The sequence below is a fragment of the Lonchura striata genome, chromosome 2 (genome assembly GCF_050655825.1).
Source record: "Lonchura striata isolate lonStrDom1 chromosome 2, ASM5065582v1, whole genome shotgun sequence".
In the NCBI taxonomy this organism is placed as follows: domain Eukaryota; kingdom Metazoa; phylum Chordata; class Aves; order Passeriformes; family Estrildidae; genus Lonchura; species Lonchura striata.
Genome location: NC_140704.1, coordinates 134241801 through 134264000, shown reverse-complemented (window position 1 = coordinate 134264000; position 22200 = coordinate 134241801). Strand labels below are relative to the sequence as shown.

The 22200-nt window shown below is 41.6% G+C and overlaps 1 protein-coding gene across 3 annotated transcripts in view; it reads right to left on the bottom strand.

The window, feature by feature from the left end:
- Positions 1–7830: 7830 nt before the first annotated feature.
- Positions 7831–22200, bottom strand: part of PTDSS1 (phosphatidylserine synthase 1) — a 39200-nt gene continuing 24830 nt past the window's right edge. The window contains exons 13-14 of one of the 3 annotated variants that reach the window (XR_014953008.1): positions 15254–21202; positions 7831–10622 (exon numbers count right to left, since the gene is read on the bottom strand). Coding sequence is in view for 2 of the 3 variants with exons in the window: in XM_021543244.4 (XP_021398919.1) it covers positions 21090–21202 (113 nt within the window). In the remaining variant the exon portion in view is untranslated. Of the gene's footprint in view, positions 21203–22200 lie in introns of all 3 variants that reach the window. The other 2 variants (XM_021543244.4, XM_021543245.4) reach the window with 2 other exon arrangements.

Genomic DNA, 22200 nt, shown 5'->3' with positions numbered 1-22200 from the left:
GGCTCTGCCCTCCATGGCCATGTGCTCATGGGATGGCACGGAGCTGGTGTACCACCAGCACAGCTGGTCAGGACAGAAGCAGCACAGCTAGACAGCTCCTTGACCTCAGTAATGAAGGGAATAACACCTCAAAATCTCCCTGAAGAGCATTTACACCCCTCTGGCTTTCTGGCTGTGCCAGTCTCCTCTTAATAGACAGGAATGCATGGGGCTGGCTCCTTCAGCTTAACGAAGTGAGACCTCGGCAGCTGCTCTCTGTAAATTCTTACTTGACCATTCAAGGACATGGAGATCATGGGTCAGCTTCCTACTCAGGCAGTAGGGACAAGATAAACTGATGAGTTTTAAAATGGAGCTTGATCCTTTTAGTAAAGGACTTCAATGAGTTGTTGGGCTGCTTTGTAGCAACCTGGGAGATCCAAGTTCCTAGGAAGCTATAGTCTCTGTGGTTTTCTACCTGTATGGTGCCAGCTTGTTCCCAGAGGATGACAGGTAGCATCAAACAGCTGAATCTTGGAGTGTTGTACAGTCACAGAAATGTTGGCCAGTACTGTTTTCAGATATTAACCTTTGATGATGGCATTTAGTCAGTCATTGCCCACACTATGGCAGCAAAAGGCTCCTCCTTATTCCTCATTATGGGTATTGTCAAGTTCTCTTCTATTTCTAAGGTAGTTTTCTCCACTTCTTTTACATTTCCAAGGAGGAAACCAATGAATCAAATGGCCTTAAACCAGCTTTTCTTCAGCATGATGTTTTTCCGTTATGTCTTGTGATCAGCAGCTTCTTGTGCCTGCCTCCACAGGACTCATTTTTCCCCTCACAGCAGTATTAAATTTATACAATCCTGCCATTACCTGCCGTGTTTCCAAGGTGAGTCAGGTAATTTTGGCGGGATCTCAGAAGCAGGAATTTTGTGGCATTTTATGCTCAGACTGCAGCATTTATGGCACGTGGCAAGTACCACATTCCATCTTGCCAGAAAAAATTATCTCTTTAAAGTTAGTCTACATTAAAGGTAAGGGAACTGAGAACATGGCAAAGAAACTAGAGAGCTGCAATCCAAAATTTTGTGTAGTCAGAGCCATATGAGATCCCATGCTGCAAAGACTGGACAAGCTATCTTAGGCTGCATCACTCCATACTTCAGTCCCTCTTCACATCCTCATGCCGTTCTGCTGAAGCCAGGGACAGTCCATGTGGCTTCTACTATTTGGAGTTTCAGGATTTTTGCCCAAGTTCCAAACAGTTACCAGAATGTAATGGGAAATGTGATCACAAGGGGTCCATACTTGGTAGTTTTCCTATGTAATTAATAAACACATTTATTTAAGCTTAGCAATTTCCTGTGGTCTGCAGCATATTTCCAGAAAGGAAACTCAAGTGCTGCTGTACAACTGCTGTCTATAAGCAGCACCACAGAAAGACAATACACAAGCCACTTTCATTTATTTCACAATTCGGAAGTAATCACACTCCTTTGTAGTCATGTGCTTTTTACTCAAAGCTCTCTGTGTACTTCCTCTCAACACAAAGTCACGTTCTGTTGCTAAAATTAATGCTTCCTGAGTAGTGATGTCATGCCAGAAGAGCTGGTAACACCACTGACTCGGAGCCAGCTGCATGCATCACTCCACCCAGCCAGAAGAACCTTGCCAGAAGAAGTCAACCTGCCCTAAGGTGCAAGCTGACCCATGCAGAGTCCTTTCCCCAGCACCCTACCCAAGGCTCCTAATGACCTGCTTTGTTTCCAGCCCCATAGCACAGCACTCTCAATATCTTTCTCCCTAAAGAAGATTTGACTTGGCCTGTCCAAGCTGGGTGTAGGACTTGATTTCCAACCATTGGTTAAATTCCCACCTGGTACTTCAGTGGTGTTTATTTGAAATTATAACAGTCTCAAAACAGTGTAGCATCCTGCTGTCCAAAACCAATCCATTTATGAAGAAGAGCATCATTACTCAAGACTACAAAAATAAATAGAAAAGCATAGTTACTTGGGGTATGTTACAACTGGTTGCCAGCTCCAGGCAGCTCATGCTGTGCTATCAGACCTTCTCAGAGTTCATCCCTATGACACCGATTAAATCAGTTGTCAGTAATCTGGCTAAAAATGGCCTGTGGGGATGAGTAAAAACAGAGGAAGGAAAACTACAGCAATAAAGGAAAGTGAATCTGAGAAATTATGTATAACTGTAAACAGCAAGAAACCTGGCTCCTCTTTTCAACACATAAAGGGTTATGAAAATTCTGTGTGATCATTACAGGGGTGGGGGTGGGAACCACAGGAAGCATCAAATACTTACAATCCAAATTCTTGCAGAAGATTTTAGCTGTTAATGGAGGCACTGCTGATGCTGACTTCCTATGTTGCTGGCCCTGGGCGAGCCTACACTCCAAAATACGGGATAGTTTGGCATGGGGAAGTCTGGGAAGAGATCTAGAAAACATGTTCACAAAGATATTATTTAAGACACAAAAATTCAAACCAGAAAATCTGTGGCCAGATTTTATTGTAATACTTACTGCTTAGCCAGAAAACTGACTAATTAACAGTTCTTCCTGTATCCACAGTAACTGAAAGTATGTGCACTGCCCAGGGTATGCACAGGGACTCTGAAATCAAGCTGAAGTTTGAATTTCTAGCCAAGGATGTTCACTGAGACCTTTGCCAAATGGGGGCTTTGGAGTAAAATAATCTCCCCATCCTTCCTTGGAAAGACTATCTCTTAAGCCCTGGATGTCCCATATCCTCTCTTCTGTTCCCTGTTGTTCCCACACCATCTGTGCACGTGCTGCCACCACACGTGACTTATGATCACAAGACATGATTCCTTGCCAGTGGCAACTACTCCTGATGGGGAACTGATGGGAGTAAGCAGAGCAGGCCCCAACTGAAGGGTCAAGCACCTGAGGCCAGCCCCAGTCTTACCCACACTATTGAATACAAACAAGACACCTCATTCAGGCTAGCTAGCAGTGGGGCAGGAGCAGATTATAGAGACTTTCATAGGCTGGTGTGGAGGGCACCCAGCCGAGCAGGTCCTGCCTCCATCCATCCCAGCAGCCACAGACAGGGTGTGCTCACCCACAGCAGCTGGAGCTGCTCAGAGCTGGGGATAAGCAAGCATGCCAGTGGCCTAGAAGTTGGAGAAATATTGACACATGGGTGGACTTTATTTGTGCAGGCAAACTCTAAATATCACAGCATTGAGGGCAATTGCAGTGATTGCAATTGTTCCTGCTTTTCCAATTAGTCTGAGGTAATTTTAAGGGAAAGCACTTAAGATTCTCAGGTGGGGGTTTTCGGAATTTTCTCTGAAGCATGGACTGGGAGGGACTTTTGACTGATTTTTCAGGGTTCCCCCAGGGTGCTCCATGGGCAGAGTCTGAAGGCTGGTGAGCACTGCTGTGTGGATTTTGTTTTACATACGTGTAGCATTAGCAATGCTGACACACAGTAGAGCAGGCTGTCTTTCATTTGCCTTTCCAAGCCATCATAGCAGTTTCTTTCTACTTTTAGCCTTAGAAAATATTGGAATAATTTCTCCAAGAGCAGCCAGGTTATGTGTCTAAACCTTAGCTTCATTTGGTGTAGAAATCCAACCAAAAGGAAAATGGCATTACAGAAAACTTGTCTTCATACAATCATTGCCGTCTCTTTTTCTTCTCAGGCTTAGGATTTGTAGGTTAACTCTACATTTGTAGGTTAACTCTACATTTCTAACTGTCCTTTTGATTTAACAGGGTTGGCAGGGAAAGGAAGAGCTATCATAAATTTTCACCATCTTTTTTTTATTATTTTTATTATTCTAAATCAAACAAACGTTGGAGGAAACAGTTTTACAAACAAAAAAAAAATCTTTAATGAAACTTGGAGAGCTGTCTTGTCCCAGTTTCACACTGATTTCTGGAGCAGTCACTCACACATAAAAATATGGGTGTAAAATGCTGAATAGGATCTGGTTCTGGAAAACTTCATCTAATCTATGTTATGAAAAGTATGTTTATATTATGAATGCTAAATATAAATATATATATAAGATTTTCAGGTCAATGTTAATACCCAGAATGTTAAAAGTGGTCCACTGTGTCCATTTCACACAACAAAAAAAAAATTGATAAGTGATTGCTACCATTTTCCTCTTGCTTGGGTCTGAAATCACCTCCTTTGTTTGCAAATGCTTCGGGAGAGGTTGCTTAAGAAGAGAAGGTGTGAAGAAATACCCAGCTTGTAAGACATTAGCACTTGTTGGCTCCAGAAGAGAAACTACATTGACAATTAGATTTGGCCATTGACAATGGAGCAGCTAATCACCTAAAATGAAATCGGATTACCCAAAATGAAAATCAGCTGAGTTTCAGATGTTCTTATTGAAAGTGTACCAAGAGGAATTGCAACCCTGTTATCCAGACAAGGACCAAAAGCCCAAATCAAATACCAGACAGATTAAACTGAGGCTTCCCATGTCCCCTCCCTCCTGCTGAGCCCAGAGCCAGGCACTGCCCCTCCTTGGACACCTCCTGCCAGGCACTGCCTTCAGCTCTCCAGCAGCAGCCTCTGAGCCAACTCACAAGACCCAACCTGCAGATCCAGTTTAAAAGATTATGTAAATGCTAACTGAAAACTTTTTGTCTCATTGGTCTCTTGAGATTTTCCACTCTTTGTATTCAACCCATTGGTTGCAAGGTGGCACATAAATTCAACAACAAATTTTATCCTCTACTGGACAGGCATGCTGCGGTCAGAGGTGGTGCAATATCATGTTGGCAAACATTTGGGCTCCTTGGTATTTTTGTATATTTATTAATATTCAGCCAAAGTTTGCAGAAGGGTTTAGCTAAAAGGTCAATGTAAGAATATCTGCATATTGTAAATCTAATAATCAGAGAAGATGTAATTTGTGTAAATTTGTGAAAAAGCCAAAGTAAACATGTCAAAGAAATTGCTCATATATCTGAGGCTAGAAGTGAGGTAATAAAAATAGAACTCATGTACATAGGACCTATTGTGGTATAGAAACTTAACCTCAACATATTGATTGAGGCAGTTCTTTTCCCTGAATTAATATATGCCTACAAGTGAGTATTTGTTTTAGGAAAGTTAAATAGAAAGGCCATGAATAAATATAAAGGCTGAGATGAAATAGCCATCTGGACTATATTAGCCCAAAATGCATAATTGGAGCAAACAGAGCATACATCCTTTGATCCAGTCACGAACAACTGAAATGAAAGTCAATGGGCAATTCCTCTTATCTAATCATTGGGGAAGAGTTTGCAGCACATGTGAGTGAGAAGTACCACTGGAGAGATCCAGCTGGGGCCACCCCTGCAGCAGGAGGACTCCACCTACACAGCCACAGGTGTCCTCGTGTCTGGTGCTACATCAGGGCCAGGACTTTGGTGCAAGGCCTAGCTAGGCTTACGTTTAAACTGCTAAATCTGTGTGTCCAGCCTTAGCATCTCTGCAGTTTCACACAATTAGTAGCAGAACCATACGGCAGGGCTTGAGCTTGGCTCTGTGCAGCTGGAAGAGGTGGTGTGGCTTCACAGTGCCCCATTCAGCCATGGTGGGACACCCAGTGTCCCACAGTGAGTGAGGGTGGGCAGCCAGGCAAGGAAACACCAGCTCCTTTTAATCCAGATTGGTCTTGCAAGCAATGGCATGGAGAGGGGGCATGCAGTGTTGTACTGCTGCCTTGGAGTATCCTCCATTTGGTTAAAGGTGAGGACATGGGAATGGGATTGCCAAAAAGTAATAATGGGAATGACAGCCTGTACTTTCAGAGCTTGAATTCTGCTTCAGCCTTTGAATCCAGGGCTGGCCCTGGTCTTCGAGGCGCACAGATGCACTTAACACTAAGGTGAAGGAGCAGACAGAATTGAAGTCTTTCAATAGGGTTTGTAACCTACCATTGAAATCCCAGCTCCTGAATGAGCTATAAACCGATCAGAAACTGCCTTCAGTAAACTCTGCTTCCCTGAGCACCTCCTTGCCCAGGCCATGAACAGCCCATCAGGAGGGCTCTGCCTCCTGGCCCCTTGGTCAAAGATGTCCTGTTTGTCAGGACTGCAGGTACCCCTGGTCCTAGACCAAAAGTGTTGTGCTGGCAGAAGTCCAGAGTCTAAGCCATCAGGGCAGGGAGTGGCAGGGGGCTGGTAGTCAGGGCATAGCAGGGGGCCAGGAGGCAGAGGCACCTGCTCAGGAGCCAGGCAGGAGTAAGATGCCTGTTGATTTGGTAGTGGGCAGCACGCTGCCTGAGTGAGGAGACGGCAGTGCTTGGGAAAGCAGAGCTTGCTGAAGGCAGGCTCTGATTAGTTTTTTGCTTACTCAGGAGCTGGCTGGGGTTTCAACAGCTGGTTCAACCACAGTGAACCAAACTGTCTCCTAGCAGAGCCCTGTCCGGAAAGGGGGAAGAAGAAATACAGTTGAATCCAAGGAAATAATTTTTCAAGATCCTGTTGTCAGCTGCCAGCTTCTTGAATAGCTTTTCCATTTCTCCTGTGCTCCTCAGTTCTGTGCCTGTGGTTAATGTGATGGGTTTGTAAACAGGCAGAATGTAAAATCAGCCCTTCTGTGCTGAGAACAACAGCTCTGTGGCCAACCACATAATATTATCTAATAATCTTTCTTTGTTATTTTCTCAGCTCACAGAGCATGGGAAATTATATGCAACTGTTCACATATATATACACATACACCTATATAAATGTATTTTCTGACATTACAACATGAAATATTCCTGTGGAGAGTTATTCCGTTATTTCCCAAGCTCAAGCAGAAATTTCCTAGGTGCATTTGTCTGACTGGTATTATGTAGATAATGTTATAATTTTTAAAGGATTGAGATGATAATTCCAGAAAAAAATGAAATCATTCCAGAGCCTGCTGATTTTGAGAGTGGGAAACTTTTAAAAGTTAATTTTTCAATTCCTTGAAAAACTCTTCATTGAGTAACTTCTAGACTGAGACAGACCTTGTCCAACTACCTCTGTTATGCAGTAGAAAGACTGCCTGAGAAATTGAGAGACGTGTTAGATATGGCTCTGTTAATGCTATCAGAAATTATATAATGGGTTCTGTGACATACTGGTCATGATGGATGTTCTTTGGTAACAACCGCCAGTCAAGTGAATGTGTCTGCTCTCTTCCAGTTAGTTAGGAAAGTCTGTGTGCCAGGATGTTATATCTAGAGTACAGACCCAGCAGTACAGAAAGGGCAGCTGAGAAATTGAGAGACGTGTTAGATATGGCTCTGTTAATGCTATCAGAAATTATATAATGGGTTCTGTGACATACTGGTCATGATGGATGTTCTTTGGTAACAACCGCCAGTCAAGTGAATGTGTCTGCTCTCTTCCAGTTAGTTAGGAAAGTCTGTGTGCCAGGATGTTATATCTAGAGTACAGACCCAGCAGTACAGAAAGGGCAGCTGAAAAAATACACTACACATTTGAATAACAGCTCTGAGTCCTGTCAGCTCCCTTTTTAAAATCCAATCTCCAATCTGGAAAATAAGATGAAACAAGTTTTCTGCCAGGGACTGTATCACCCACTATTCTGTCCATCCTCTCACTGGAGGATATCTTCCCTTTGTCCTCAACAGTTTGGAAGAACACATTTTTTTTTGCCATTTGCATTTCACCATATAAAATGAGTAAAACTTGCACAAGAGTTCAGAAGAAAAGAGGATGCCCCATATCCCAGGCACTCACTCTTTCCCACGCAGCATGGCCACCCTCCTGCACTGTCCATCTGCCAAGTAAAATTTAACATCTTGGAGACAAATGGCAAGGGGGAAAGATTTTTTCATGAGAAATGGAGAGTTTTCAGAGCAAATACTGTATTCATATTTGTCAGGAACAAAAAGTACCATTTATAGCCACGTGTGGCTGAATACAAATGAGTTTGCACAGCTGAGTTAACTTTAACCCTGCTGGGGAAGAAGAGATTTAGCGTAACTGGAAAACCCCACATCAGATTTCTCCAGCCACAGCCCCATGCACTCCTATACTGGCCCTTTTGGTCACACCACTGCAACCTGCCAGCAGCCTGAAAGAACTTGTAAATGAAACACCATACTCCAGGACTAGGGGAAAGAAATACAGTTGAAGATTTTTTCCACCCCATCAAATCCAAACCCAAATGCAAACCTACTAGGAAAGCCCTCAGTGCTCATACTTATTCAGACTTCATCATGGTTCCATGAAGTCAAGGTGACCCATCTGAAACAGGAAGGGTGAAGTCAGAGGGTGAGGCAAACAATTTGCTACCTTTTGTCCCATTTCTGAGTCAGTCTCTCAGGGTCTAGAGTTTCTCATCTAGAGGTGTGGCTTCAAGTTCCTGCTGTAACCCAGCTGTTCCCATAAGTGGTTCTGATGGAGCTGGCTGGTTTCTTGGCCTGCTTGCATTCACAGCACCTCTGTCTTCCCTGAGGCAGCCGGCTCTATTGTCAACAAGACCCTGTTCCATTCCTGCAGCCTCCCACTCAAGCTCCCTGGTAGGACTCCCCATTGCTGATGTGGACCTGAGTGTGCAGGCTGGGGGGAGGATGTCTACATGTGACAGTGGCTGAGTGTGCCACTTGCTGCCTCCATCCTCCCGTGGGGAAGCCCAGGGGTCTCCTTGATGAGGGTCAAGCTCTGCCACTTTCTTCATCATTTGTCAAGAACAGCTGGAGATACTCAGGACACACTGTGATTAGCTGATGTGAACTCGCTATCGGTCAAACACAGGCTGCCAGAGGAAAGATTAAGGGATAGAAAAGAAGGGGAAAACAATATATCTGGGAGGTCCCAAGCTTTCCAGGCATGGCTCTGGCTGGGCCCACTCAGAAAGGCAGCAGCTGCTGTACAAGGAAAGGTGTTTGTGTGGCTGTAGGCTGGGGGAGCTGTTGCAGTCATCCCTGTTGACCTGGTAGGTCTGATGTTGCTAGAGATACCGAGCTGTGATACCAGCCAAGTGTCACAGGCACCAGATGACAACCTTGCATTAAGCAACTTCTGCCCCTTTTGTGAGAAACAGGTTTAAAAGAGAACATCTTCAGGATAGTACATTTTCTAGTTCATCCTTTGAATCAAAGCTAGTCAATTGTGGGTGTAAATAGGTAACCTGAGTAACTTGGCCTTAGAGTTCACATGGATGGATGGATGGATGGATGGATGGATGGATGGATTCACCTTTGATAAAACTCCCCCAACCTTGGTGGCTTTGTACTAGATCAGCAGCTGTCTACATCTGGTTCCTGCTTGCTGACAGTTGGAAAGGCTGAAACAGGCTGTGATTCACCTTAGCATTGGACCGGATGATCCTTGTGGGTCACTTCCAACTCAGAATATTCTATGATTCTGTGATGCAGAAGCTTCTCCCGATTTTTAGTCTGTCCAAGGCCACTTCAACGTCAACCAATATCTTAAAGTACATGCAGTCCCTGGAGGGAAGGTGGAGCCCTGGACTCGGCAGGGGAGCTGGCAGGCACATGTTAAATCCTTGATCCCTAAGCAAGAGTAATACAGGCCAGCAAAGCAAAGTTTTCCACAGGAAAAGGAAAAAGGGAGGGGGAAGAGTCAACTTGCACACATTTTTATATTGAGATGAACTTGTCAGGAGCCATGAAGCCAACACTTCACTAAGAAAGCAGAAGCCGTGAAGGGCTCATTTGCTGACAGGTTCAGTCTCCCGTGGCCGTTGAACTCGAGGCCTACAGGGAGGTGAAGTACAATCATTTATATTGTTCAAAAAACCACTGGGCTTTATCATAGCCTGCCACAGGAGTACAGACACCTACAGATCTGGGAGCGTAGCTCAGATCAATGGCAAGACTGGAAAGGAGGGAAAACTTCCCTGGGGGTATTGAAAGCAAAACAGCTCCTCAATCTTCAAAGGCAGCTTAGCAAGAGAAACAGATCTCACAAGTTGATTTCTGCAGGCACTGCTTATCTTTTCCAGTGCTGGAGGTTTCACACTTTAAAGACTCACTTCCTTTACAGTGCTCACACAACATCAGTATAATATTATTTCCTCCTCCTCCCTGGTGTCAGTCATTATCTTCCAGTCTCCCATATGTCTCACTCAGATCACAAACACTGTTTGTGAGCTCCTCTGCAGAGTCACCCCTTCACATGGACAAACAACAAATAACTGCAAATCATTCCCAAGGTTTGTTGTCCCAGTGCTGCCAGATTTTTTCAAGACATTTTATAAAGCCATGCAAAATTACTTGTCCTGACCTATGGGCAGCAAAGCCTGTAGCTCATGACAAGGGAGCTGTTAGCTGCAGCCTGCCATTCTCTCCTTTCCCGTTCCACTAAGGTCTCCGTCTGTCTGTCCTGCCGTGGAATGTCAACCCACAGCCCCTGGCTTTTGGGCAGTCAGGAGTCTGGCAGAGGTGACATAGGAAACCAGGCAAAAATCCTGCTCTTCACCCCTTCCCCCCTTCACATGCATCCATGAAAATGGTACAGATAGTAGTCCTAATATGTTCCTTGTTTTCAGAATGCTGTCATGGTCTGGGAATGCACAGTTCTGCATCTTTCGAAGTTATCCTTCCTTTAAAGAAAGTTGAAAGCTTGCTGTTTTGCATGTCATATGCAGAGACAAGCAGAACAGACTGGGTCCTCTGCAGAAGAAAGACAACACAAGAAAATGAGTATATTTAAGGTGATTTTACCCAACCTATTAAGAATTGTAGTTCTGACAAAATATAAATTGCCAGTAACTGAAGATGGCATAACAAGGAGAACCTGAAATATCCTATATTAGCATGTATGTTGGCTCAGTAAATGATCTAATTTTTATTTTTCTGTCATTGGTCCCTGCCTATCCATGGCACTACTTCATGCAATAATGTTTTCTAAAAAAAGCCCCAAGCCCAAAGACCCCAACTCTGCATAAATTAATGGAAGTAAACAAGCAAGCAGCTAACTGGAGCTAATTATATATCTGCCAGCAGCCTTGCTTTTAAGCACCTTACAGGTGAAGATTTTAATTACTTAATGTGCTCTATTGTTCTTGAATTAGATATAAGAAAAATAACATTGATCCAATCCTTTTTTTATTTTTACACACTGGAGCTGGAAGGCAAGTGGCTTTGTAAGGGGATTATAAATGCCTTAATCCTCTTTAGCTATGATAAAGTTCTCTGCTTCCTAGTGAAGTTGTTTAACCCTCTTCTAACAGCTGAAGGAAGCTGAAAAAGATGAGTTACAGCTTGGGAGAGTTGAAAGCAGAAAGAAATAAATGTTTGTTTCTTATCTTTTGCCGTGCTGAATATTGTTTATCACACTAGTAGGAATACAGCCTCAAATTTAGCAAGTCCTGTAAAGAAAGCAGGTGAATGTCATTCCAGCATGGAACCCTTAAGTTTCCTTTTTTATGCTGTAATGGGCTCAGAGTTTCAGAAGCATTCTAAAAGCACACCATCAGGATGAGGGCTGACATGTAATTCCCATCTCATCAGATGGAATTATCTATTGCTGAAGTGCAGTATTCCTGCATCTAGAAAACAGAATCATGCTGTGAGGACCAATGGGGAAAATAGATGGATGCTTTAAATCAGTGGAGCACCAGGAGCACGTAGCTGGACTCATCCCTTATAATTTGGGTGCTTGCAGGAGGTGATGCAATGTGAACAAGGCTGGTGTAGCTACATGCCTGCTCTTGGCAGTGAAGGCTCCTTTGGAGGTCACCTGCAAGTCCAGAGAATGATTAAACCATCTACAACCTCCCTTGCTCTTTGAAGATACCTACAGAATATTCTTGACTGGCAGGAAGCCTATGAGGACTCTGCACCTAATCAAGGCTCTTCTGTCAATTGTCTCAAGTGGAGATAAATCTAAGCATCCCATCCTGCTGCTGGGAGAGGCTGACTGCTGCATGACAGAAAGTGACATGGCTGCTGAGGAAGAAGAGTGAAAAGTCATTGTTGAGGGAGCAGAAGAGAGGCTGATCCAGACTGTCACCAGGACACATCTGTCACCCACTCAAAGCTGAAGCCTTGTGGGACCATATTAAGTGGAAGGCTAGAGATGAGCCAGGAACCCAGCTCAGAAACAAAGGATTTCTGTTCCTTTTTCTTTTCACTTTAAAGTGGCTGTTATCCTCTTATCAAGTTCAAGAAGTTATTAGTCCTTAACGAAAGATCTCTGATGCATCAAGGCAGAAGAGCATGGCTGATGGAAACAAACAGCAGGGTCTGACAGGCTCAAGAACAGTATTTAAAAAGCAGAAATTTAAATTTTTTAACTCGGTACAAAGACACTTGGGTCATTATCTCTTTAATTTTTGCTGTAACAAAACAGAGAAAACACCCTCATGCCAGCTCACTCAGCAATTGAAATAAATGCAAAACCATGAGGGCTTAAGGTCCTAGTGTTAGTGGCAGACCATTACCAAATCAGCCACTTTCACAAATTATAGTTTCTTCATGTAGGAAGGCATTGCATGTCTGGGCAAAAAACGCACAGCAAACACGTTTCTCTGGAGTTGTCCACCCAAGAACCCTGCACAGCACTGCAGGTGGGCTCTCACCAGAGTACAGCAGAGGGGCAGAATCCCCTCCCTTGCCCTGCTGGCCACGTTGCTTTAGATGCAGCCCAGGACACATTTGGCTTTCTGGGCTAGGAACACACATTTCTGGGTCATGTCCAGTTTTTCACCCACCAGAACCCCCAAGTCTTCTTCCACAGGGCTCTCAGTGAGTTTTCCCAGTTTGTATGCAAGATCTTCTACTTTGCCATATGTGTGTTGATCCACCTTTAGCAAACCCTAATTTTACATCAACAGCCAAGGTATTGGAAAAGGTAGGTAAACTGAAGTAAGCCAGTGGAACAAAATGAAATTAAGATCAGAATATAAGACTGGAGGGGGTATCACCTTGCTCCTGTTCCATCTTACATTATATTTTCATTTTTAAGGACTAAGAGATGTAGCTAACATTCTTGGATTTACTTACACAAGCCCTTTTTTACTAAGTCCCACGGTAATTTTCAGGTAACAGCATGGAACCCCCTCAAAGGTCTGGGATTTTACTCTTCTCTTTGTCTTCAGTTTCCTGAGGAAATCTAGACAAATTACTTACCCTTTGTCCCCATTTCTATTCTTTAAAGTGAACTTACTGGCCACTCCCCCCCATCAAGTTTGCAACGACTTATGCATTGTTTCAAAGAACTTTCTTCAACATGGAAGAGGTACAAGGAAAAAAACTCTACAGCATGAAAGATCATTACTGGTAATCATGTTACCATCCCTGTGAGAAGCATTGGGACTGAATGAACAGCGTGTGCTGCTGAAACCCGAAGTCACCGAGTGGAACATTTCACCCTGAGAGATATTTTGGGATGTTTAGAGAACATGTCACCAGGAAATTGCAATTCAGCTCTATCTGGTTTCTCCACCCCAACCTCTGTCCTGCTATTCCAGATGCATTTTAAACGTGGGCAAATGGAATGCAGAGATGTGGATTTGGGAGCCAAATATGGCAAAGTCAGCAAAAGGGCAGAAATAATAGCATTTTAAAAGTTATAAGCATCATTTTGCATCACCTACAACCCTTACAGCACATAAATAAGAAAAAACACAAACCTAAATGTCTCAGCTAATGTAATAAAAGGTCTTGGTTTTCATCCAGGTTATTTATTTGATTAATGGAAAAATATGACTCCTAGCGATATTTTTTCACTGTATTCTTTTTCCTCTCCATTAAGTACTGAAGTCAGCTACAACAAAAACCAATACAGGCTTACCTATATTAGTGTCTTGCCTATGCAGAACCAGATTGAGAAGAACAAGGACACTGTTTCCTACTGCAAGGAATGATGGCTGCAATTTCTTCTTCCAGCTGACCATATAAAAGTTAAATTATTTTTTTCTCCAATAGCCATCTTAGTGTTAATAGACAGAAGTAATAGTAATTGGTACAAGCTGGGTGCCTTGTTGAGGTTTGTAACCAGAAGGATTTTCTAAATCTTTAGAAAAAATGACACTTAAAGGAGAAATGGGAATTCTTTGCAGATGATACGAAGTTTTCAATGCTTGCTGATAAATACTCGGAGTCATCCAAAACTCTGAGCCTCATATACACATGAAGCAATAACAATCTGCACCCAGTGGCTTCTCTATCCTAAAGAGATTGGCAGGGATGAGGGACAGGCTCATCCAAGCAAGGAGATAAGCTAACAACTTCATGGCTACAGCCACAAACTCAAGGAAGTGGGCAGCACTGGCTCAGCAGAGCTCCTGGGAGCAAAACCAAACCACCTTTTCAAACAGCAGTCATCCTACCCCTCCCAGTGCTCTACACAAAGCACAGTCAGAATAGGAGGAAAACCTAAGAACCCTGCACAGAGCTTTATCCCAAAGATCCCTGGGAGAAACCAGTGCTCCCTTCAAATCAGGAAGGTACTCAGACAAGAAATTGGTAGTCTTTGTATGGTAGAAACCAGAATAGAAGTCCATTGCTCTTGCTCTCCAAAGCCTAGAGCTATCATTTAATGCTTTAAATAAAAGTCTTCTCAAGGCTACTAATTTGATTTTGTTTTGGTTACTCTGTAGCAAGTTTGACAACAAGGGCACTTTGCAGGACTGTGTGCACGGCACTTGTAATTAAAGTCAACGGGAGTTACGAAATCTTTAAAACCGAGCCTGGGTGGCTAAAGCCAGTAGCCCAAAATTAGAAGCAACATTTGAAAATCCAGGTCAAATGCTTTGTGTGTTTGTGTTACAGCATCACCTAGGGGCTGCAACTGAGATTAATGCCTACTGCTCCTGGAGCTTCCAGGGGTACAAACAGACTAGAATGCTTCCAAATTTTCAGGTGTGCTGTAGTCGTTGTCTCAGAGACTGTACTGAACCAGGCTCCGAGCATTTTGATGAGAAAGTTCATCCGGTAGATTTATCTGGACATATGCAAATGTACACAACTATTTAATGCATTGTTTTTTGAGCAAGAACCACTGAAATACTGAACTGGAGGGCACAGCAGTTGTAGAACATACTTTGGATCAAAGCCACAGGAATGCTGCTGCTGTAAATTCCCCTACTCTAAAAACATTAAATAAGCCATCCAGTTATTTCATGATCATCTGAAAACTGAGATCCTCAAAAACTATGAAAATTGAACCCATGTGTATCCTTCGTATAGTCTGGCACTCACATTGTTGCTGATTATAGGAATTCAATGTTTATAGTTTGCATTCTTTCCCACACTTGCTTTTTTTTTCTGCATTGAAGTAAAAACTCACTTGGTCTTACCATAATATAATTTCAACTGTTGAGGGCAAGACTGCTCCTTTGTGAGAAGAAACAAAACCCAAGCATGAGAGACCAATTCTTGTCTTTCACTGAGAAATTATGGAAACAGAAGATACAGTCCAGATTAAAGACATAGGAAGGACCTGGAAATAAAAATTAAGACCTTAAATTTCCAATGTTCTTTGAGATAATCATGACTTGGACTCAAAATACAAAGAAATTGGATACATTTTGCTGAGCAGCTGCCCAAAGTGAACAGAGAGGTCACAAACACAACAGGAAACTTGTGCAGGATCTGCTCTCTTTGTGATGTTCTTTAGATGGATAGCTTAATTGCAAAAAAGCAACAGCAAATTTAGAATCATCCAGAAGCAAACAAACCAACCAAACCAAAGTACTTTCTCCAGACCCAAACTGGGTTCCTAGAGTCGCCCTTGTGGTTTATGCATGCAGCTCTTACGTACAGGCAGGTTACTGGCTTCACTGGTACAACAGAAAACATGAGCAAGCCTGAAAGCCTATGTACCATCTTCACACTGCCCGTGGTAAGCCCTCTGTCCCCAGCTGTGCTGACATGTTTGAAAGGTGTGTCACGTAGTCCAACAAAAGCTGGAAGCAGCACAACCTGACTGTCAGCTGGCTTATGGGGTGGGGGGGCTCATGCAAATGAAAGCAGCATAGGGGAAGGCACCTGAGGTGCACCTGCAGCCACAGCACTGACAGATGAGTGAGCAGGCACAAAGGTAACAGACCATGTACCCTGCTGGGCATAAACCAGGAGTCTGGTTGTCCTTGTACTTTTCAGCCCACTGTATGAAGAGCTTATGGTTCTCTAGTCCTACTTTCTTTGAGCAATACATTTAAGTGCCCAATTCCTGACCAGCCATGCTAAAGTAAAAGCAAGTAACATGGGCAGGGTGATTGTCCAAAATATATTTCCACTCAACTGGGAAACTGCACCTTTAGGAACTACTTTAATTTGCCAATTAGGACCAGGGCCTGCCATGGCTCCAGAGAACAACTGTGGTGTGTATAAGGAGGCAGATCATTCCTGCAGACAAAGGGAGCCAGAGTACTGCAGGAGGTATTTTGAGCATCCAAGTAGAATCAGCGCAGAAAACTCTGGATAAACCTAAATGTGTGTTCCTTAGAGTGCTCCAGCATATACCAGAGGGAACAGATGGCTCAGGAGAGTCGTGCTTAGGTCCACGCATACATTAACAGGATGTAGCTGAATGTGAGCACTCAAGACACTGAATTAGGCACACTAACACCTATTTCAATCATACTGCCAGCTTTTGAGTCCTGCTTCTAGTCTGGGCCAAATCATATGATCTTAATAGTGTGCAAGTTGTGCCACAGGGTGACTGAGCACAAATGAAGCCACTAGGCCCATCTGACACTGCTGATTAAGCTTCATTCTCAACAGCAAGTACCAAGACATAAAACAAAGATTGATCAATGTTCAAATGTAGTAGAGCTCCATGCTTATAAAGGAGCATATTTTTGAAGTGTTGCTTCTCATACAAAGTTTCTTTCACTGTTCCAATTTTTCCCAGTATTTCTAATACTTTAATGAAGAATGAAAAGATAAACACCCTCCCCTTCTCTAATGCAGTAAGCAGTGTTCTGAGAGAGGTGGCTCCTAAAAGTTTTTAATCTGGTATTTTCCCATCCTTCAGAAGATGTTTGTAAACTGAACACTTGACTTTTAGCTGTTCTTCCCAGACTATGAACAAGCTCAAGTCCTTAAGTTAGGCTATCCCTAACTTTACTACAACCTCAGAAGGCATGGCCTCTCTGTAAACCAGAATTCAAAAAGGTAAGTTATGTTGAAGGAAAGCCCTTCCCAGCAAATCAGAAAGTCCCAATATTCAATGTCTGTATAGAGAAGGAACTGAAGAAGAAAAGGAAATCTATTCTGCTTTACAAACTACACATCTGGCTCTGAAGAGCATTCAATAGCTCACAATAGGTCTTAGGTATAACAGAACTGGAAACTGCTGTTGTGGGAACTGTCAGCAGTGGAAGCCAAAGCAAAGTGTTTTAGACACTCAGTGGCACCTTTATACTGGCTGTTTACTTGCTGATAGCCTGTCCTGCAGTCCTTGTACAGAAGGCCTCATTTCTTCTTTGAAGATCTGTCACGAGACCATCTTTCAACTCAGTTCTCCCATCCGGTAATAAACAAATCCCAAAAAGAACAAGACAAGAACTTATTCAGTACGCTAGAAAAACTTCAGAAGGGACAATGTAACTGTTCTTGTTATCAGATCTGCTTTTCCAAAATAACAAATTAAAGCAAAACCTTAGACTGCACTGTAGGCTGCTTAGGAACTGTGGCATTTGTCAAAATTAATTGACTTACAATAAAACGTAAGAGCTTCTATAGGCAGTATGTCAATTTCCTATGCCGTATAGGTATAGGCAAACACACTGGTGACATGGATTGATTTACACAATTACTGCAAAATACAATACTTTGCAATCAATACGGAGTAATTGTATTCAAAAATTATTAAATATGTGGAAACATCTGCATCCTTCTGTGATAAAAAAGTAAAAAAAATAAAAGTTTTAACAGCTAGAACATCAAATGATGAACTTCACAGAAGAGTAACAAAAGAATTGGTTGAAACCATGCTTAAAATATTTAATTAGATGTGGTATATGATCCGTGCAGCAACCTTAACACTGGAATTCAGTACTCAACATGAGCTCTGGTTCATTGTATAAATCTATTTTAAAATACGCCATTTTTATTTAATCTAGTACTTAAAGTTCTTGGCACTACCCTCTGCTTACACCAAGCTGCCTCAAATTAGCCTCCCTTCAATGACTGACATTCATGGACAGCCTCTGGAGGGCCAGTTCCAATCTCTCCATAGCAGCATGGGAGATCACTGGAGGACAGAGAAAGGAAAGAACATCAGAAGTAGGAAAATAGGAATGAGAGGCTCTGGCAGAACAAATAGTTAAAAACAGGACAGTGCATCCATGACTGTTACAAAACACTGTTCAAGCAGCAGAACTCACACATGGATGCTTGATGCTAAACAGCTCAGTGATTTGTCATTATAGGTGTTACACACATACAGAATTCAGCAACGGCACAGCAGCAGATAAAACTGAGATCACTAATTTACAGCACTGATCAAAAGAACCTTTCCAATGCCTTCCAGTGCAAAGCTCACACCCAAACTGATGGGCTGGAAATACAGTTGTACTCGTGAGAACACATGTGAATTCCAGCCAGAACTGTTGGCAGAGGAGACAAAGTGCCATTTACCAAGCAGCACTTGAAGAGTTTACTTAAGTTTCCCTTCTCCATAGCAATCTTTCTTTTAAAGTAAAGAAATAAAAACACCCAGCAAACGCAAGCAAAAAACAAACCCCCCCCCAAAACCCAAGAAAAACCCCAAAACAAAAAACAACCAAAAATACCCAAACCAACACCCTCCCAATCCCCACAAAATGAAACACCACACAACAAGCAAAAAAAATCCAACCAAACACAAAAATTTAAAATAAAAATACTTAATTGGAAATAATTTAAATGTGTTGTCAAACAACATTTTTCAGGACAAAGCTGTTATAATAGTATACAGAAGTCAGCTCCTATCAAGATGACACTTCAATATTTCTCTTTCCAGTATTTTTAGGGTGCAGTTCAGCAATGTGAGCACCAGGCCTACATTTACAAAACATGTGCTTGTCCCCACAGGCAGGTAGATGTTTTACTTCAGCATCTGTTTACACACGCCAGCTTTGTACACATAGTTGGTGTGTACAAAATGTTGCAAGTACAAAATAGGCTCTCACGCTGGGAAAACCACAGTACTTAAAATACCTAAACCATCAGATGTCAAATCTCTTGCTTTGGTATTGAATCAATAGAAAATTTACAATGCCATTCCTCAGTCTTACACAGACTGAGTTTTTAACCGAGGAAACAAAAGTATCCAAATAAATCTACAAATACATTCATCAATATGTAGTACATTACAAATACAAAGGCAATATATGGAATTGCTATAGTATGAATGAAAAACAAGTCATTGTAGGAGAGCCTGAAAGTCTTCCTAACATATTTTTTCATGTAACATAAAATGTCACTGTGGCAATGTTGATACAGCAGCTTCTATGACATTACTTTCCAAGTTGTACACTCCATGTTTGATTGAAAAGCAGGGTAGGAAATTAAAGGCCTCTGAAGAGCTCAGCAGCAACACTTAAGTGCATTGAAAACATTGATAATCTGTGGCACATAGGAAGTGATGGATTACACAAGATCCTTTCTTCTATTTACAGTATCATACACTTGTATAAAAGTCTCTGCTGCATTTTTTCTTTAGTACCTAGCCTGTGGCAAATCACAGTAACATTAGTCAAAGAAAAAGGAAATGCTATTTTCTCATAAAGACTAAGTAACTAATGGGTATTACTCATCCTTGCTTAAGCTACCTACCCCTCTGAATACCTTGAATCCCAAAATTTAATTGGCACTAAAACATTTTAATAACTTAATACAGAAACTGATTGCTCATGATTGCTTACCTCCTGACTTAATCATTACATCCACTGCTGGATAATTATCCACTTTGCTAGATGTCACAATTGATACGTTTAAAAAATCCAAAAGAACACCCAGACAAAAAGTAAATCACCCCTCTAAAAAAAAAAAAACAAAAACGTAAGAAAGAGAAACTTTGCTTTTGAGTATCTGATGCATGATAGGAAACATCAAAGCAATGGGGTCTATTGCATCATGCTGCCTCTCAGACACCAAAGACCACTGCAAGTCTTCACAAATAATTATGTTTATGGAGATAGTAAGCAACTCAGCTTCAGCAAAAAACTGCCTTATCACCAAGCTCAGTAGGGCATCTGAGCCTTCAAAGCAATTTCTGGTATCAGTCTGAAGACAACAGAATTTCTGGGTCCAGCTAGGATGGAAGCAAATAGAAGGAAGTAGAAGAAACACTGCACACAATGTGGCACAGATGAAAAAAAGACATATTTACACTTGAAAATGCAAAATACACTACAATAGCAGAGAAAAACAATAAAATAATAGGACCTTTGTCACTGAGGACAGGAGGATGGCCCTCTACTATAATAGCAGATTTTTATATATGCATTTTAAAAACTTTTAAAAATTGATTATGTATGACTCAAACAGGAGGACAATGTAGAACAAAAACATGTGTGTTTGAAAATCAATTTCACATCCCTTACAAGAAAATTGGACCCATTTCTTTCCTAGTAAAACCCTGACATAAGGGCTAAAGAGCCTTTAAATAAAGGCAAGCAATATGAAATTTTTAAATACTTACTAACAGTTGCATGGGAAAGTTCTGTTGTGAGACTGAGAAAGAAGGGCAGAGTTGCTTTTGGTCAAAGTGTTGTATACTCCTCTAGAAAACAACACAATAAACCAAATAAAAAAAAAAATCCAATTAACTACACCAACTCACTATCAGTTTACTAACCCTTGGGTTGAAGTCCACAACTAATCTATTAAAAATGACCTTGGAACACCTGAACACAAAATAGGGAGTACCAGCTATGACAAAATGACATTTTTCTCCAGTATACCTTTCATGAACTTTTGATGCCACACACTGAAGAAGCTAGGTTTACATCAGTGAATGGTAAGTGTCATCAGGCAACTATCTGCACTACACTGGTGGCTCCATCTTCATCATCCTTCTCTTCAACACCTCCTTTTTTAAACTTTAAATTAAAAATCGATCTTTCATTTGGTAATTCAGAGCCAGGTCTGATCTTCCTTGTCATTTCTGGTCACACTGTAGGATGTCTTTAGATACCATTCTTACTTCTTGCCAATTCCATTTGATACTTTTGATTTGGAGTGTCGATTCCTCCTTCTAGATGAATGGCTTTCACTATTGACTGAATGTTTTGGTGGACTATTGTCAGCACCTGCTGAGAAATAAATATTTGTTTAATACATATACATATTGATTTAGTTGACATTGTCAAGCTCCTGTCTGAAAGGCAGTACGGCTTTTTAGATCTACAATGTTAACAGTATAGATTATTTCAGGATAAAACAAACTGGTTGATACTTGTACTCCATCTAGTGGCCTACTTTTTTTAAAGCAATTCTTAAGACTCCTGCAATATTCTTCCCTCTCCCGCCAAAAAAATCAGAAGTTTGCTATAGCAAAGTACAGTGGTGAAACATCTTCCATTTTAAATCATATCAAATAATTAAACCTCCCCATTTTTCTTAGTGGCATGCACTACTATCAGAAATTAAGAATTATGTAAGAAAAGTCTTTTAAGAATCTTTTAAGATTACACCTCTAGATTTCAGTCTTTCAAATGACAGAATATATTTTATTCTGAGAAAAAAAGGGAGGCAGTGAGCACCAAAACAAGAAATCAAGAACAAAATGTGAAAGAAGCTGAAGCCTGCAATTAATGAAATAACAGGAAGTTAAAAAGAAGGGGTTTTTTGTCAGATTTCTCCAGCATGCATAAATGGGAAAAACATTCTGAGTGCAAATAATTTTTCTCCAAATATAAAGTCCACAACTTTACTGAACTGAGAATAAATATCCAGAAAAATCATGTATGAAATATAAAGGAAATCTGTTTCAGGTGCTTTTCAAGCTTATGATAAAAAAGAAATATTTTTAATTTTGAAAAAATCTGGAATATAAACTGTGACAGATAACTTCCAGGTGTGAATTTTTGATATTTGTTCAATAAGCAAGACCACACCAAAAGCCTACGGAGGAGACAGATAACTGACCTCCAGTGCAGGGAAAAGAAGTCAAAGGAGCTGCCTTTGCTTAGTGCAGAGAAAGCTGCTTATGACCATCAGGACTGCACTGACAAGGCAAGTGTCAGTAAGAACACCAGGGCCCATTGCTGACTATTTCTTAACAAGCAGAAATAAAAGTAAAGCAAATCAA